This window comes from Melanostigma gelatinosum (assembly GCF_949748355.1).
Source record: "Melanostigma gelatinosum genome assembly, chromosome: 2".
Taxonomy (NCBI): domain Eukaryota; kingdom Metazoa; phylum Chordata; class Actinopteri; order Perciformes; family Zoarcidae; genus Melanostigma; species Melanostigma gelatinosum.
In genome coordinates, this window is record NC_136635.1 from 17,158,229 (window position 1) to 17,173,318 (window position 15,090).

A 15,090-nucleotide genomic window follows, 5' to 3' on the forward strand; every position below is an offset into this window, starting at 1 on the left:
CCACACGCACTACCCCATAATGACGAAGCAAAACCAGGATTTTTAGATTTTTGTTTTGCACATTTATTCGAGATAAACACTGAAATATCACATTGATCTGGTGTTGAGTATTTCTTTGAAGCACAGCCTTTAGTCTTCTTGGGTATGACGAGACAAGCTTTCCACACCGGGACTTGGGGATTCTCTGCAGATCCTCTCAAGCTCTGTCACATTGGATGTGGACCATTGGTGGACAGCCATTTTCATGTCGAGGCCTCTCCCGTCTGCAAGCCTGTGTGTTTCGGGTCATTGTCCTGTTGGAAGGTAAATCTGCAGCCCAATATCAGGTTTTCATTGAGGATATTTCTGTACTTTGCGCCATTCAACTTTCTCTCAACTCTCGAGTCTCCACCGCTGGAAAAACATTGCAACAATGTCATGCTACCACCACCAGGTTTCAGCATTTGGAGGGTTTTGTGCAGGTGAACTCTAATCAAGCTGTAGAAACATGTCAAAGATGATCAGGCCCCTGAGCTAAATGCCATAGCAAAAGATCTGATTACGTCAACGTGATATTTCAGTATTTTCTTTTTATAAACATTTGCAAAACTTGTCCTGTTTTCCTTTTTCTGATTGCACCGTTTATATAATATATATATATATATATGTGTGTAGGAATGAATTATGTGTAAACCTGGTGCAGCCTGTGAAGAAGGTCACAACAATACACACACTAAATAAAAGATTTACATTTATTCTGTAGACGCCGGTAAACTCTAAACAAAACATCATTCAAAGTCTACGCCTCCAATCAATTTGATTACAGAATATCGTGTTGCACAATTTGTTTTGTTGAGAAATGTTTTTTTCCAAACAGATGCTGGAATGGAGGAAAAGAAAAACAAACAAAATGAATATCAAAGGAAATTTACCTTATAAAATAATCACTAATATAAAAAAAGAAACACATACAGATGTTTTGTATATCTCAGGCTTGTTATGTGCCTCATCACTGAGCAAGTGTGACGATACACATAACCAGAGATGGACAATCATTTCAACACGCATTCTGTGTGCCTTGTAGCACGCACAGCTTCTTTCCTCGTGGCGGATCACGTCAACTCACGATTTGTACTGTCTCATTTACTTTCCTCGAGCTAACCACAAAACTTTGCAACGAGCCATTTTGTCAGTTGTGTCCAAATGACAAATGATCCTACACATAACCTAGGACACAAATAAATTAGGGCCCATGGTTTCACATAGCATTTATTTATCACACTTCAAACCTCGTCCTGGACTAAAATCTTTTCAAATGTGTGCAGGAAAAACCCCACCCGAGGCCTGATCTGTGTCCCTAACTGGTGGTGAGGCACACGGGTCTTCTTTCTGTGGGGTGCTGTCCACCTTAACGCGGCTCATACATGTTGGCCAGTTTGTGAAAGCGTGGTCCCCAGTCGTTGAGGTAGTCGTAGTCCTGGTCTCCATCAGAGCTGCCTGAAGCAATGGAGCTGAGGCTGCCTGCCAGTGAGCCCTCTCCCTCATAGTCATAGATCAGGGCTGTGTCGTATGGAGGCACATTCGGGTCGTTGTCTGCAGCCTCCAGGCCCTGAAGGAAGAAAAATGACAAGCTTTTTAAGTTGATGTGATCGCACAGCCTCATCTAGAGTAAAGAATGTGTATTACAACTTAATATATAGCGCTCCCCAAGACCTGAAAACAGATTTTGATGTGTAAAATTTGATGTTGCCTCGATGTATATGCACAAATATGGCAGAAGAGTTTGACCTATAGATGTAAAATAAAAAAAGCATTTAGTGTCTTTCCAAACTGATCACAATTTAAATATCCAGGAATGTTTTTATCATCACAGATCTAAACGAACCTTTAGCTGCACCAGAAAGCATTCAACAACTAGATTTAATTGTCTGGGGTTGCGGCAGGGTCACACATGCAAAATTGGGGGGGGGGGGGGGGGGGGGCGGGGGTCGACCACACACACTTCTTTGCTATTAGCTGAGGCTGCAACTTAGCCAAAGTTCTACAAAGTTGAACTCCCCCAAAGATGCTCCATGACTAAGATGACGCATTAAAAGCTCCGCTAATAATCTGAAATGGCATACACTTCCTGTCCCCTAAGTGGGCGTGGTCATGGCACGACCACGATATTATATTTTGCAAACATGGTATATTTACACATCTAACAACCATATTTAGCATTACGAAAATGAGTTATATGGAACGTTTGCAGACGTTAGTTGTCAGATCTCGCGAAGAGTGTGTCTGTCTATCAGGCCTGTTGATTACTTTAAGTGATTTTGATAGTGAATTCATGATTTGCAGTTTGATTTTAGAGATGGGTACCCTTTAAGATAACTTTACATAATAGTCTGAGATTTCGGAGTATGTTTAGTCACGGTAGAAGCGTCTCACATCATTGATGTAGTCCTCGATATCAGTGGGATCCGCTGGAGGCCTCCGTGGGTAGATGGGTGAGGGCAGGTTATGCGGGGCGTCCCTCCTGAGGGGCTGCTTGCCTCGAGGGACACCACACCCTGGGTAGTAGGACCCCGGGGTGGAAGGTGCATCATGGGGATTCCACAGCAGGTCGATGTTAAAAGCGTTCTGCAAGGTCAGAGGAAGAAGCTACAGATTCTGCATGTACTTTCAGGATGCAGTGATAAGGCGCATAAACTGGACCACAGGATCGTCCAGACCTCTTGACTCATGGCGTGTGCAGCCTTACCTCGTCCTCTTCACCCCCGCCTTGCTCATCATAGTTGAAGACATTGTCACGAATGTCGTCTTCTGATTCCCCGACTAGCAGACCTGCTCCCTTCTTGATACGGTGGCGTCTCCCGCAGGTGGTCACCGCCACAGCCAAGAGGAGCAGCACTGCGATCCAACAGAGGGAAACCATGAAGCGCTGTTAATCATTGTGTATACGATTATAGGGCTTCAGCTGACGATTTTTTTCCGTTATCAATTGATCTGCCGATTTATTATTTAGTCAATAAAATCCCAGAAAAAAGTGAAAAATGTCAATCCAAAGTCCAAAGTCCCAATCAATAAAGAACCCCAACTGAAAAAAACAAAACATTGTCATGTCTGACAGGTTGAAAACAGCTTTAAAAAGCTGATAGTGAGAGATAGAAAGAGATATCGACTTATCGCCACAGCTCTATTTGTTCGTGCATGATATGATCTTATGAGGTATTCAAGTTCCAAAATGGGTTGTGTAACATATTTGCATGAAGCCTCACTATGGGTTCTGTCTATCAAACTGCAGATGGCATTAAAACTGTTTGTGATTATTTGTAAAATGAACTCCAAAAAAGCACATCTTCACGAGTCATTTATGTCAACTGAAAATATCTGAGGTCCTGTTTGCTTGATTCTTGTTTTGCGAAAAAAGAAAAAAAGTATTTTAAGACCGGACGACTCAAGACGACACTTACACAGTAGGAGTGCAATGCTGGCCATGATGATGATGAGAGCGATGAAGCTGATTCCCATACTGGAGCCGAGCACAGCCCCCGCCTCAGACTTACAATCTCCAAAGGAGTCGCAGACACACACGGTGACGTTGACCTGAGCATAAGCGCTCAGAACTGGGATGCCGTAGTCGGACACGAACACCGTGACCGCATACTCTCCTGCCTGCAGCTCTTCGAGGGGCAGAAGCACCGCATGAGTATCTGAAGAGGGAGAGAGTAGTAGTGTGAGGTTAGGAGATCCACGCAAACCCCTCTCACTCCATCCTCACCACTCAATGCTCTTTCCTTACCGTTGACTTGATTAACAGTCCAGTTGATCGACACGTCATCGGGCATCTCGAAGGTGAAGGGTGCAGCGTGCGGAGGGAGGTCTTCGTCCACAGCCGTCAGGACCAGACCAGAGCGCCTGCCGCCTGCGCCCCGACATACGGTGCCGCTCAGAGGGAAGAGCTGAGGGGGGAAGTCGTTGGTCTCCTTCAGTGTGACGGCCACTGTGGCAGTGGTCGACACACCGCCAGCATCTACACAGCAGAACACAAATACACAGCAGTGCCGCATTCAGCTACATCTACAACGACAAATGATTTAGCCTCGTCACGACACTTGTCTTTGACTGTTTATCTTTCTGAAAAGTGCAAACAAGTCATTTTTGTTTTTATGAAGAGGTGCAGAACCTGTCAGCATATACAAACTGACCTGTAGCCTTGATAACAGCGTTGTAGATATTGTTCCGAACGTTTGGAGATCGCATGTTAAAGGTTCTCTTGGCAGTAATGTCTCCCGTGTCTCTGTTGATCTCCAGCCACCTCTCGGGATCTCTGCTAATCTCATACCTGCCACAGAGAGCAGAGTTACAGCGACAGACATAGAAACTGTCCAATCACTCCAATCAAATTCAGAAAAGCACAGAAATACTCTGCATCGTACCTCAGGTCAGAATTATCAGGGTCAAAGGCGATATTGCTTTTCAGTAGCGTCCCAGGAGCCACAGACTCAGGGACCACAATCTGTATGGGGTCCTCCCTGAAAAGTGGAGCTTCATTCTCGTTCACGACAGTCACCACCACCGTCGCGCTGCTTACTGGGAGGTTGGGAGCCTTGTTGCTCAGTTGATTGACATTTTCCACCGTCAGAATCAGGACGTGCTCATCCTGTGCTTCATAATCCAGAGGCTGCATGAGAAAACAGAGCAGAGAAGGCTGTTTGTGGAAGGAAAACGTTGCACTGCGCTGTGGTTGGATAATACATAATTTACCAAACAAAAGTCAAATAAGCAATTTTGTTTGAGTAACTTGTAGTTTAAAACTCAACCAATAGAGAGTGTTGTTCAGTTACAGTATATCTGAGGGCCTCCAAGCACTTTTTGACTTTAAAGGGCAAACCACCCATTCTGAAAATTCATATTATTGTTGTGCCTCAGAACAGATCAATAGGTTTTACATATAGAAACTCTATGGGTAGAAAAAGACGGCACTTTGACTAAGATATGCATCACAACTTTGCATAGTACGTTCCAGAAAACCTAAAATGATTATGAAATCGTGGACCTGTAAAATATAGCATTACCACAACCACTTCCCTGACCCTTACCCTTAGTGTGTCAGACTCTTTTTGCATGTCTGCAGTGAAAAATATGGAAAAATGACAAACCAGATTATAGAAAAAATAGGGAATCATGAGGTCAGGTTGAGGAACAAAGCTGATAGAAATCATTTGTTTTCTTATCCACTTACATTGGTCAGTGGGACTTTGGATGCAAAAATGTGTGATGAACCCTCTAAAATGATCACAACTCTTCCAGTCAACAGCAGATCAGCAGACTGTACCTTCACCACTGTCAGAACGCCCTCGTTGCTGCCAGGATCCGTACGAATGGCAAAGTTGCCTTCAGGGTCGTTGGAAATGGAGTACCTGGCCTCCCAGTTACCCGCTCCACGGTCGTCTCGGTCTGTCACATTCACCCGGCCAATCTCATAGTCCTTCCTGTTCTCCACTGCTGACATACTGTACTACACGGTCCACACACAAAACACAGATCAAAAGATTCAACATCCAACTGAACACTGAAAGTGAGTTAAATAACAACTGAAAATATCCCTCACACATGTCGTTGGCTGAGACTCACCGCGGCAGGGCTGAACTGCGGGGCGTGGTTGTTGATATCAGAAACGTGTATGACTGCCACACCTTCACTCGTTAGTCCCATGCCCCCCATGTCAGCAACCAGCAGTTTTAATTGGAAACTTTTCACCACCTAGGACGGAGCACGGCACATATCAGTGAAATGAACCATACTGTAATGATCTGCAGATAAAGTCTGAATGTTAAGAGCGCGACCTCTCGGTCCAGGCCCACGTCTCTGGTGTAGATGGCTCCTGTCTCGTTGTTGATACCAAACATCGTCTTGTTGACAGCGTTGGGTGGAATGCTGTCCTGGCCGATGATAGAGTAGCTCAGATAAGCGTTTTCTGTCATTGGGTCATCTGCATCAGTGGCTGACACTGACATCACCGAGGTGCCTGACAGAAATAAGTGAAAGCTTTGGTCAGCTGGATGATTCATATGTGTTCTTACAAAACATGTGAAAAGTAAACCCTACTATTCTTAGAATGGAATGGATGTGCATCTCGGTGAAAGCAATTTACTAACTTGGGTCACATGCAAATCCTTTTGTGTTAGTCGTGATCTGCTGTTGTTGTCTAAGTGAGACCATAATCTGCATTCAAGAACCGGATAACTGTGCAGCCACTGATAAATGTCCTGTAGGATTTCAGTATGTCGCTGAATAAACCAAAACAAGCTGTGAACACAACACTGTCATCTTTAATCTAAGTTGATTTGGCAAACAGTTGCACATTTACACATGTAAGTCTAACTTCAACTCTCCCTTTTAGCTGTGGTCTGAGCTTTACCAACTCCTGAAGGAACAGAAAGTATGGGGGGGAAAGTGTTATACTTCAGTCAAAGCTACTTTGTAAACTTTTGAAGCTACTTCAGGAAGAAAATGATAAAGAATTGAATGACTTTTTGGAACATCGTGGCTCAAGAAGATACGTTTGTAATGCAGTATGTTAGTAATGGATCTACCTGGGACTGAGAACTCAGAGACGGAGCCACCAAACTGGCCCTGGGTGAAGGCGGGTCTGTTGTCGTTCTGATCCAGCACCACTATCTCTATGGTGGTAGGATTCTCTAGTCTCTGTCCACTGGCGGACAGCGCAAAGGCTTTCAGCTACACACAAACACACACAACAGCCAAACAAAAGTCAATGCTCGTCAAACTTTTTTTTTTTGTTTTGAGATTGACATCCAACTCTCCTGGTGACTGCGGGTATTTGTGGTGCCTGTACTCAACATGTGCTGGAAATTGCGTAAAGACATGTGCAGGAGGTTTGGTTCAACATAACCGGTTGCATCACAGTCATCTGGTCTGAGAGGCTCTGAAGTCTCTCCCAAGATGCACATAAAGGACCCTTGGAAACTGACCTCTGCCTGTGAGACATTGATAAATGCTTTGAGGCAAAAACATGGACCGAAGCTCTTATAAGACAGTGCAGTCTTATTGATTGCACTGTGGCTTGTGTTAAGTACTTGTGTTTGATTGCGCTCTGAAACACATTTTAAGTGTCTGGGTGATGTAATAATGTTACTCCCACCAATGCGCTCTCACCGTGAAGCTGTTGTATCTCTCTCTGTCCAGCGGCTGCTTGCACCTGATTACTCCGGTTACATCATCGATCTCAAACAGATTCTTGGGCTGCTGGTCCACCCCCGGCCCCTCTAACCTGTAGATCACCTCCCCTGTAAAGATTTTGTCCGATTTGATCTAGACAGAGAGAGGAGATAAAGTTGGTGATCATCACAACCTCATGGGACGGTGGGAGGGGGGGGTGGACCGTATGTCGTAACACCAGATGTGAGTGTGCTGACAGTTAAGGACCTTGAGACAAGCGTGTTTAAACTCACAGTCTATATTTCATGCATTTCTCATATGGTTTTCGCTGCATTTTAACCACCATGTAAAAAGAGGCCGTATATTTATACATGAACTGGTCGCCTGTGGCAGCATTAACACAACATTACATTTCACAAGTCCTTTGAACACTGGTCTCTGCCGTATGTGATCATCTGTGATGAAGAATTACGATCAGCACTGCATGGCTGTACAGTACTGTGTTTAACTGGTATTGTATAAGCGCCTTACGGTCAGTCAGCCAGCTCATTGCATTGGCCTGATGAGGTGTCATTTTCATCATAGTCTAAGTATTATTATAACTTGCATTACATATATTTATTGTAAGGATTAATTGAACAGGGTGTTTATTGGCTATATGCATGCTGCAAACACAACTCTTCATTGTATTTGGGAGAAATATCTGTATTAGCGTAAGATAAACGTCTGAATACATTTTTGCGTAAAAGGAGGACTGTGGATTTTGTGGACCTACATGCTAAGAACCATTTATACCAGAACATGACAAAGCAGTTATCCAGTGATGAAATGCTGCTGTGAAAAGCTATACTTTAACACTTTTTACCTGGACAAGGTCTTCAGGAACCTGCTTGCTATTCTCCAGCACTCTGATTGGAGGGATGATCCAGTCCCTCTTCACCCTGACCATCCCCTTTCCTTGATTCCTCCATGGGTAAAGGACCTCTTCCTCTTTGTGATGGGGTTCTGCAGAGCTCCACACCTGAAGGAAACAAGAACAGCGTGAAACTCTCAGAAGGAAGTCAGAGGAGCAGTCAGACATGAAGTATATGTTTTGGTTCCAGTAATTCTCCGTCATGGATGATAAATGAGGTCGTTATCGATATTTGCAGCTGTTTAAAACCACGTCAAGAGTCTCCCTCAGCGCGATAACATTCCCAGTGGTCTGCTGGAATGGCTGTATGCTAGCTGTAGCGCTGAGGCTGTCTGTAATGTGGAATTAATGGGATTGTGCCGGGCATAAGGGGCGCAGGGCCACAGCTTCAGGTTTCTCTCACTAATACACGTCTTTGTCAGCTTCCTTTGATCCGTGTGCAAATTCATCTCAGGACGAGGAAACACAAACACTCACACTCATTTCACAAGCCCTCATTCACAGCATTGCTGTCTTGACCATGTTCACACACCCCCACACGCACACACACACAACAGCTGTCGACTATGGATTTAGATCCTGTGCTTTCCCACCCGCACTCCCACTCACAAATTCCCCTTTATGCTCAGCTCTGCACCTGACTGGGAGTTTGGGATCACCTTACGGGTCTGCTCCGCTGTAGGAATTCCACAGACACACTCATATACACGTTTTCTCACACACACACACACACACACGCACACAGGCTGATATAGTACATGCATGTGCATCAACAAAACACCCACCCACTCGCGCATATACATTTCCGTTCGTTGCTTCCTCCTCCTCTGTGGGAATTCACCGGATTCAGCACGACTTCCCATATGTTTAACAGCTCAAAGGCATTCTCCATACAAGCAGAGATGAATGTAGATGTACTAACTTGCCAAAAAGCTTAGCCTATAAAAAATTCTAATATAACTGAATCTTGATGGATGACCTGTGTTGGTAATACATAAGCCAAATAATGGATAGAGTATTTTGTGAATGGCCTGCGATCCATGTGTTGTCTCTGGGGCCGGTGATGTGATATGCCGATCCTTCGGCATGCTGCTGGACAGTGCAGGGAGGAATGGCAACCATGGCTGGCATCTGCTGGCCAAGTGAGGCTGGAGGGCAGGCTAATCTTGGACTGTTCTATAGTCTCGACCCCGACCAATTAAACTTTGTGCAGCCGTCGTCATCTCCACCCTCACAGTGGTGTTTACACTCACATTCCAGCAGTGCGTGTCACCCGCACAAATTCATCCTTGTAGCCGTCTACCGTACTTAAGACATCTGCATATGTGAGCTCTCATGGCATTGCGTTCATTCTGCATCGTCACTTAACCTCAACACCAATAACAGCTGCATCCCAGTTGTATTTCCAAGTATAGCACTTTGTAAGTTTGCCTGATTTGCGGCCACTTTGGCCTACATGAGCACCTGTTCTCACTTTGAGAACGCACACTCAGCGAGGTGCTGACGGCAGACCAGTGTGAGCTTCAATGCAAGTTCATCAGATTTAAAAACACATCGCACAACTCTTCTCCCTCGCACCGTGCTGGAGGCTCCAAATGGGACATTGAAGAATGTGTTAAGGTTAGCCGCAGATTGACTTCAACATTAGGGAAACTCATTAACATGAAGGGATGCAAGACACTTGTATACTGTGTAAAAATTAAATATGGTCAGAATTTACTACTTATTTGTATTTAACAAGAGATCACAGTCATGGTAGCTGCGCTTTTAGGCTGTACTGACTTCTGATAAATCTTAGGTCAGTGTGTTAACATGCTAACATTTGCTAATAAGCTCTAAGCAAGACTAAAGTTGAGGATGATGGGAAATCATTAGTTTTGCAGAAATTTGGTCATAAACCAAAGTATTGGACTAAAGAATGTTTGACCTGGTGATGGCCCGAGAGGATAAGGGACCACCAAAGTTATTACAGTTCATCCTGAGGAGTTTGTGAATGTGTGTACTACATTTCATATCAGTCCATCCAATACTTAGTCGAGACATGTCACTCAAAACTCCAAACGTTGGAGGACAAGTCAGAGGATCACCAAAGTCATTAGGAGACATAATCTGTGGATCATGAGCGTCTGAAACAAAGAGAATGGCAATCTATCAGATTGTTGGTAAAACAAAGTAAGACAGTAAGAAACATAATGTCAACCTATTGGTGGAACTCGTGGAAAAGTCAGGGAATCATTAAAGTCGGCAGGATTTATGGATATTTGTACCAAATTGAACATAGATATTTTAGACCAAAGTAGTGGACCGACGGATGGACTGACCGAAACGGTAGATTCAACCATTTTCAAAATCGGTTGTAGTATATCTTTTTTGTATTCTCTAGGAGTGAATATCATTAGTATTCTGTGAAAACCTTAATATGATGATGGTCGTGGATCTATGCATCAATGGACCATATAGAGCTTCAGGAAACTGGAAACAAGCTCAGACACCATCCTGATGAATGCAAGAAATACACAAAACGTTTGGTAAACAAAGCAGTTAAAGTTCTGCTGCATGTTTCTAAGTTTGATGGATTAACGTGACCACCTTCACGGTTGCAGTAAGGCTGAAGGAAACCACTCTGTGTGTTGGATTCTGGCTCCACCAAGTTTCTCCCACTGTTCTAATGTTGTTACCAGACCAGGACGCAGTAACTCCAAAGTGTCATGTTGCCAATTAGCCCGGTGAGTGCCTTTTCTGACAGGCTGAGCAATGACACCGCACACAGATGAACTGTTTTAGAAGCTTTTCCCAGATACTTTTACAGCTTGGCCTTTCACCTCGCGCCCTCACAGAAGTATGGACAGCTTGTTTGGGGACGACATTGCCCTCTCAGAAGAACCGTAAAGCACTCTGTCTGAGTGTTTACGGAGCACGAGAAAGTTCGATTATACCTCTCTGATGTCGGCTTTGCATTAACAGTATTCTGGTTTATTTAAATCAAGACATGTGCACTAAATTTCAATCTGTATCACAGTAAGTGTGCTTAAATTTTCAATCTGCCCTTTTTATTTATTTATAGGCCTGAAATGTAACAAATGATACCAGTTTGTCAAGCTTGCCGTCACATTTTCATCTGCCATCTCGTAACATAAGCAACCCCTCTGAGAAAATCCACTGTAGCTGTGGAGAGGAGTATGTATCACTTTTTGTCTCTGTACCAAATCTCTGTTGGCCGGAGCGTCTCCTCACCAGACATGTTTGAGTGGAACAGTCGTTCAAATAGCTCAAGAGCTCTCGTGCAGCCGAAACGTAATGCCTGCAACATTCCTGGCGGTCCCTTCGGCCACGGGGCTAGAGGTCGCACAGGTGTCCCTCTGGTCACTTCTGTTACTGGACAACAGTCCTGGTCCCCCACCCCTAATCCCTGCTAAGTCATGACAGCCTGGCATGGGTATAGAGTAGACACTCTATTTATGGTGCCGCTACAAGTGCGAGTGCCCCTCAGAGCAGATGTCTGAGCTCTAGCAATGCTGAGCAAAGTTATGATATTAACTACTACGACTAAAAGAAGGACTCAATACACATGGAGTTAATGAAAAGAAACGTCATCTGGCAACTATCTGGATTAAATGAAAGATAATTATATCATTTCTTTATTAAATAGAGCATGGGGGAAAATCACATTGATGTGAAAGAGGCACACATTTACTACCAATAAAGTGATGAACTGTCTCTTTCCTCCACTCACCCAGTGTATCATGCTGTCGGGAGAAACAACACTGAAACCTACAGTACTTTAAGTTTGAGAGAAAAACTTCAATGAAAAAGGGAGTTTAAGGAGTGAATAGAAACACGGATACATTCAAAAGTAATATCTTTACCGATTCAAAAACATGCGTTGACTGTCTTTTTGTGGCGACTGCCTTTTAAACACCTTTACATGAGTTCATTAACTTATTCATGGGGGATACATAATGTGACAAACCCATCATAACATTGCTGCTTATTCTTGTGCATGACCTCTTAAACAACAACCGTCATCACTTGGTCTTCCGTGTCTCAGTCCATAACAAAAAGGAAAGGACTTCACTGTTCTTCAATGATCTGGAAGTTGCCTCTCTACCCTTTGCTCCCTCTGTAACTGTAGTCAGTGTAAAACAGCCTACAGGTATCCACACCCAGCAGGACCTGCGATTCGGACTCTAAATCCTCTGACTGATTGTTTCCGACGAGTGAGACCTCAGCGGCAGCTGGCCGCTGCTACAGACTCTTGATTTGTACTCGATTTCATGGTTCAGAAACGTCCCACTCCTCTTTCCACGGTGGGGATTACAGAGCGGGACAAATGGCATCACGTATGCATCTGGGAACAGCTGTGGCTGCTGCTCACTCCTCAACACAACATACACCCAGCAGGCCGGTTCAAAACAACACCAGCTCACTGAAAATGAAAAGAGAACAACTGAAAGCTATCAGGTTTCACTGATCGAAGCCTTTGGTTTGGATTGACAGCTGTTGATCGTTAGATTAATTGAAAAAAACTAAGTAACACATTTTGGCCACGTGCAACCTACAAAGAAGATGTGTGCATTCCGTGCAGTGATTCAGCAGGTAAAAGCACAATTCATCTGCTTTGTGCAACTTTTGTTTAGCAGGTAGCAATTTGTCCTCTTTCAACATGGAGAGAAAAAAGCAACTCAAGATTCTGTAAAAGGCCACTTTAATGATGAAGATTCAACCATTAGAGGAATACACCAACCAGTGGTAGAAAACACAATGAAACAGGGCACCAGCTGCATGCAGTGGAGCACCAGCGTGGAGACACTTTTATGGCATGTAGGGCAGCCCACATGGCACTGCATACTCTTTTCTCCATGTAGGGGTGCCAATTAGTGCACTTTATCATGTTTTATCCACTGGAAGGAAACACCAGAGGCCACTTCATCATGTTTTATCCACAATAGGGGTATACAAGAGCGCACTTTTTCTATTTCTATTGAACATGAGGGCACACGTTGCTCAACAGTCTTGAAAGGTATAGCTTTGAAATGTTTATAGCTTGTTTATTAGTGGAGGTTTGGATTCACTGCAGTTGTAATGGATTCCAATGGCTCACCTGAAGAAAGTGTATTTAGCATTTTATTGGTAAAGTGTTTGTTTTTGCTCTGATGTTGGGATTCCATACGGGTCCACTAACTCTGCTGTTCCATGTGAAAGAGTCAGGTATCAACTTCTCAGAGCCGCCTTTCAAGCCTCCACGATTTCAAACTCAAAAGATAAGCGGGGCAGATTGATCGTATGTAATACAAAGTACAAAGAGTCAGTTTTTGTTTATTTGGGTATCTTGGGCTTGTAACATCTTTGGCATCTGAAGATGCAGTTTAACCCCATATCTGCCTCAGCACACAGAGCTTAAGCAGTTCTCCAATATCTGCATTCAGCCTGCAGACTGCTGGACCTTAAGGTCATGCTTCAGGGTTTACAGCTCTTTCAAGTCACACACAGGGTTATTTATTCATGTTTGTATGATAGGTCATGAGTAAAATTATTAATGAGGTCCTGAAGATTTGACCGAAACGTCTTTTGTGTAATGTCATTAGGGGCTTAGGCCTCACTGTGACCATGTACAAAAGATACAACACAGATTTTGTTAGATTCTTTTCCACCATAAATTAGTCAGAGAATATGAACATGAACCAGAAAAGCAGAATACATTCACCATGAAGGCTTTCAACCACACAGGTACTGAAAAGTCGCTGTAACTTTTAACAATCGGGAAGGCCAGACACTTCCCTGCTTGAGAAGATCTGAATTATTCATTTCCGCAGCTACAAAGCATCTGCAACATTAACAATGAATTATAGAGCACATCGTAGCAAGACTTCGCTCACGAATCACCGGAGCCAACTCACTCACTCACCCTCCCAACCTGGGCTCCATTACTTCTCCAAACAGAGAGAAAGACTGATGGTGGTTGGAAGTGCTGTTGGTAATATGTCAGTTTACATTGTCATCCATTTTGGATCTCATAATGGCGTCTGTTGACAGGGGCCACTAATGATGCCCTGAGCCTTGTGTACACATCTGGAGTCTCGTCCTCCTCAAAACACTTCATCACCCTCTTTCCAACCAGGATGACATGTTTAGATCAGCTGATTGCAGAGCCAGTTTAGTGCCTCGATTGCTGTTCTGTTGAAAACATCACTCAGGTAAAAACATAAACTGTATATTTGAAGAGCGGGGCAGCTATAGGTTATGCTCCAACCAAGATGACACTCTGGAGGGCAGGAAGTCTTGGGCTTGAATTCGAAGGTAGGCTGAGGGGGGGGGGGGGGGGGGGGGGGTAGTACACACTAGAGCTCAAGTGCAAGTGGAATACCTTTACGGCAGCCTAGCCAATCCATAGGTTCATCACCTGTTGTGGCCCTTTTCATAGCAATCAGAAAGTGGAGTGCACTCCACTAACTAACTCTATTGCTCAGGCACTTGTGCTCTAAGTTCTTTTCTAGAGTCAAAAGTTAAACCAAATCAACAACTGAAGATAATATTGTCCGCAAAACACAGAAAACAAACACAAAAAGTACTTCAACGCTCAACGTAAATCAACACATGTTGTTCCTTCCAGTTAAACAGCAGCTATGAAGAGATTTTTCTTACCTGACAAAGCAGAGTTCCCAGCACACACACCATCAACATCCGTCCAGCCATCCTCAGTACCTGCACTCAGAAGCTCAGTAGGAACAGACCTCTGGTGACTGAAAGATCTGAGGCTCCTCCACTAAGAACTGGGCTCCTGAGTGGCTCTACTGGGCAAAAAAAAGGCCAAACTCTCCAACCCTGAAACTTCCCCTCTCTTTCCTTCTCTCTATCCTCTTGCTCTCTCTCTCTGTCTCTCTCCCTCTTTTCCTCTGCCGGCGTTTGTCTCTCACGGCTCCTCCCTGTCCATAGCTGGGGTATGTATCACAGTCGTGGGGTAAGGGGTTAGAATTTCACCAGCAGCCCTCCCATGTACCCCAGCACATGTGCTGTCACTCACAGCCCGA

At 44.2% G+C, this 15,090-nt stretch overlaps 1 protein-coding gene across 1 annotated transcript; it reads right to left on the reverse strand.

Annotated features, from left to right (window-relative positions):
* Window positions 1-63: 63 nt before the first annotated feature.
* cdh15 (cadherin 15, type 1, M-cadherin (myotubule)) lies at window positions 64-14,951 on the reverse strand. The gene is made up of 14 exons (XM_079289516.1): window positions 14,705-14,951; window positions 8,015-8,170; window positions 7,147-7,302; window positions 6,564-6,708; window positions 5,814-5,995; window positions 5,602-5,730; window positions 5,303-5,485; window positions 4,404-4,648; window positions 4,173-4,309; window positions 3,767-3,997; window positions 3,438-3,677; window positions 2,726-2,874; window positions 2,413-2,604; window positions 64-1,588 (listed from the first exon to the last, which is right to left on the reverse strand). The coding sequence occupies exons 1-14, from the start codon at window positions 14,753-14,755 to the stop codon at window positions 1,388-1,390; spliced, it is 2,397 nt and encodes a 798-aa protein (XP_079145642.1). The 5' UTR covers window positions 14,756-14,951; the 3' UTR covers window positions 64-1,387.
* Window positions 14,952-15,090: the final 139 nt, after the last annotated feature.

Coding starts and splice junctions, on each gene's coding strand:
- cdh15 (XM_079289516.1), bottom strand. CDS start 14,755: ATGGCTGGACGGATGTTGATGGTGTGTGTGCTGGGAACTCTGCTTTGT. Junction 6,709..7,146: donor AGAGATACAACAGCTTCACG/GTGAGAGCGCAT, acceptor GTTTGTGTGTAG/CTGAAAGCCTTTGCGCTGTC. Junction 4,310..4,403: donor CCTGATAATTCTGACCTGAG/GTACGATGCAGA, acceptor TCTCTGTGGCAG/GTATGAGATTAGCAGAGATC.